The sequence below is a fragment of the Nicotiana sylvestris genome, chromosome 4 (genome assembly GCF_000393655.2).
Source record: "Nicotiana sylvestris chromosome 4, ASM39365v2, whole genome shotgun sequence".
Classification (NCBI taxonomy): Eukaryota; Viridiplantae; Streptophyta; class Magnoliopsida; order Solanales; family Solanaceae; genus Nicotiana; species Nicotiana sylvestris.
In genome coordinates, this window is record NC_091060.1 from 19775413 (window position 1) to 19777795 (window position 2383).

The following is a 2383-nucleotide window of genomic DNA, read 5'->3' on the forward strand; positions in this document are numbered from 1 at the left end:
CATGCTTTAAAACCTAAGGCCATCGTACAAAAACCAATGCCTTCGAGATCGTATGTCGTCGATCCAAAACCTCTAATGAGTTAGTTTTAAACTCAAATGGACAAAAGGATAAAACCATACCTTAGCAGTAGTATCGATGGTGACTTTTCGTAGAACTAAGCCCCTGACTCCGAAATGTCGGGGGTTGGTCCTCCTATTGTAGTATATTTTGATCCTTTGCTTTTGCACGACCATTCGAACAAGTGTTGTTTCTTGTTTTTCATCAGCCATCGGGGTATGAAGTAAAGGCAGGCTCGGCGGATATCCCTTTAATTCTTCTAAGGCTTGCTGATATTCCAGGGTCCACGCGAAGTCCTTTTCCCTTTTGAGCGAAGAGAAGAAATGGTGATTTCGATTTGACGACCTTGAAAAGAATTGACCCAAGGTATCCATTTGCCTTTTTATCCTTTGCACGGCCTCCACGCTATCCACGATCGTGATACCCTCGATAGCCTTGATTTTGGTACCTCGATTTTATGCCACGACGTCGAGGGACTCGCCTGTGCCAACCCCGAAGGCACATTTCTTTGGGATAAGATTCATGTTGCATTTCCTCCAGAGCGCAAATGTTTCTTGTAAATGTACTAAATTGTCCTCTGCGCACAGGGACTTAATTAACATATCATCAATACAAACTTACATTGTTTTTCCTATTCGTTTTTTGAATATTTTGTTAACTAGGCATTGGTATGTAGCTCTTGTATTTTTCCAGCTCGAAGGACATTACATTGTAACAATAGTTTCCAAATGTAATAAGTTGTCGGAGTAGGCATCGAGAAAAGCTAGGGTCTCGAGGCCGACTGTGGCATCGATCATATAATCGACGTTTGACAAGGGGAAAGAATCCTTTGGACATGTTCTGTTTAAGTCCTTATAATCTATGCACATTCTAAGTTTGTTTCCCCTTTTAAGAACTAGGTTGGCTAACCTCTCGGTGTGTTTACCTCCTGAATAGATCCTATTTTAAGAAGTTTGGTTACCTATTGCGATGGCTATTTAGCCGCCTGCTTACCTTTGCTGCTCGATTTCTCCGAGGTCATGGGCTCAAGTACTGGTACCACTTCCTCGATAGCAAACATTTCTTTCGCTGCATGTTGTTCTCTGTAGACTATTTTCACTCTTTCCTCCGCCGTGAACTTCATCATTTGGTGAAGAGTTGAAGGCACTACCCTCATGTTGTGTATCCACGGTCTCCCGAGGAGTGCGTTGTACCTCATGTCACTTTCGATCACATGGAACTTCGTATCTTGTATGGTCCCGGCTACGTTTACTAGCAAAATTATTTCTCCCTTTGTTAATTTGCTTGCCATGTTGAATCCGTTCAGGACCTGAGACGCATGTACGATCTGATCTTGCAGGCCGAGTTGTTCCACGAACCTCGATCTAATTATGTTTGCTAAGCTACCTAGATCCACTAAAATACGCTTAATTTGAATTTTGTTTAAAAGGATAGAGATTACTAGGGCATCTTTTTGAGTCTGAGATATGCCTTCTACTTCCCTGTCATAAGACGATAAGACGTCCTCGGGCACATAGCTCTGAGTCCTTTTTTCTCTTGTAATTGATACCTTGGTACGTTTGAATACAAGTCGTTGGGGGACATCAACTCCACTAATTATCATGTGGATTACGTGTTGTGGTTCTTCTTCCTCAATTTTCCTTGCATCTCTTTCTCGGATGTGATTCTTAACCCGATCACTTAGGAATTCTCGAAGGTGGCCCTCGTTGAACAAACGAGCCACTTCTTCCCTCAGCTGCCTGCAATCTTCTGTTCGATGACCATGCATGCCATGGTACTTGCACATCAAATTCGGGTTCCTTTTAGAGGATCGGTCTGTATTGACTTGGGCCACTTGGTGTCTTTAATTCTCCCAATAGCTAAGACAATCCTCGACGCATCTATGCTGAAATTGTATTCTGATAATCGGGGAGCCTCTGTGGGGTTGGTATATTTATCAAACCCGCTCTTACTCATGAGTCCCCGAGAACTTTGACATCGATCATTTCTCCAATCGTTCCGAAGGGGGTTACGGTTCGGGCTATTGTTTCTTCGTTCGGCATATGGCTGATACCGTTCTTTGTAGAATCTCAATTACCAATCCGTGTCCCTCGGGGACTTGGCTACGAATCTGTTAATGAACTGAACCCAAGTGGGCTCCTGACTGGTCTTACTCGACCCTTATCTTCAACTGATAACGATTGTGCAAATCCGACCAAGTCACAGTTGGGTATTCAATCAAGTTCTGCTTCAATTGCTGAGAAGCGATCGAGCTTTTTTCATTCAGACCCTGCATAAAAGGCCTGTATTACCCAGTCATCGGAGACCGGAGGTAACTCCATTCTT

The 2383-nt window shown here is 43.3% G+C and overlaps 1 protein-coding gene across 1 annotated transcript; it reads right to left on the reverse strand.

Moving 5' to 3' along the window:
* Nucleotides 1-1031: 1031 nt before the first annotated feature.
* On the reverse strand, nt 1032-1844 carry LOC138889304 (uncharacterized). Its single transcript, XM_070172596.1, has one exon. The coding sequence runs from the start codon at nt 1842-1844 to the stop codon at nt 1032-1034; it is 813 nt and encodes a 270-aa protein (XP_070028697.1).
* Nucleotides 1845-2383: the final 539 nt, after the last annotated feature.

Coding starts and splice junctions, on each gene's coding strand:
- LOC138889304 (XM_070172596.1), bottom strand. CDS start 1,844: ATGTGCAAGTACCATGGCATGCATGGTCATCGAACAGAAGATTGCAGG.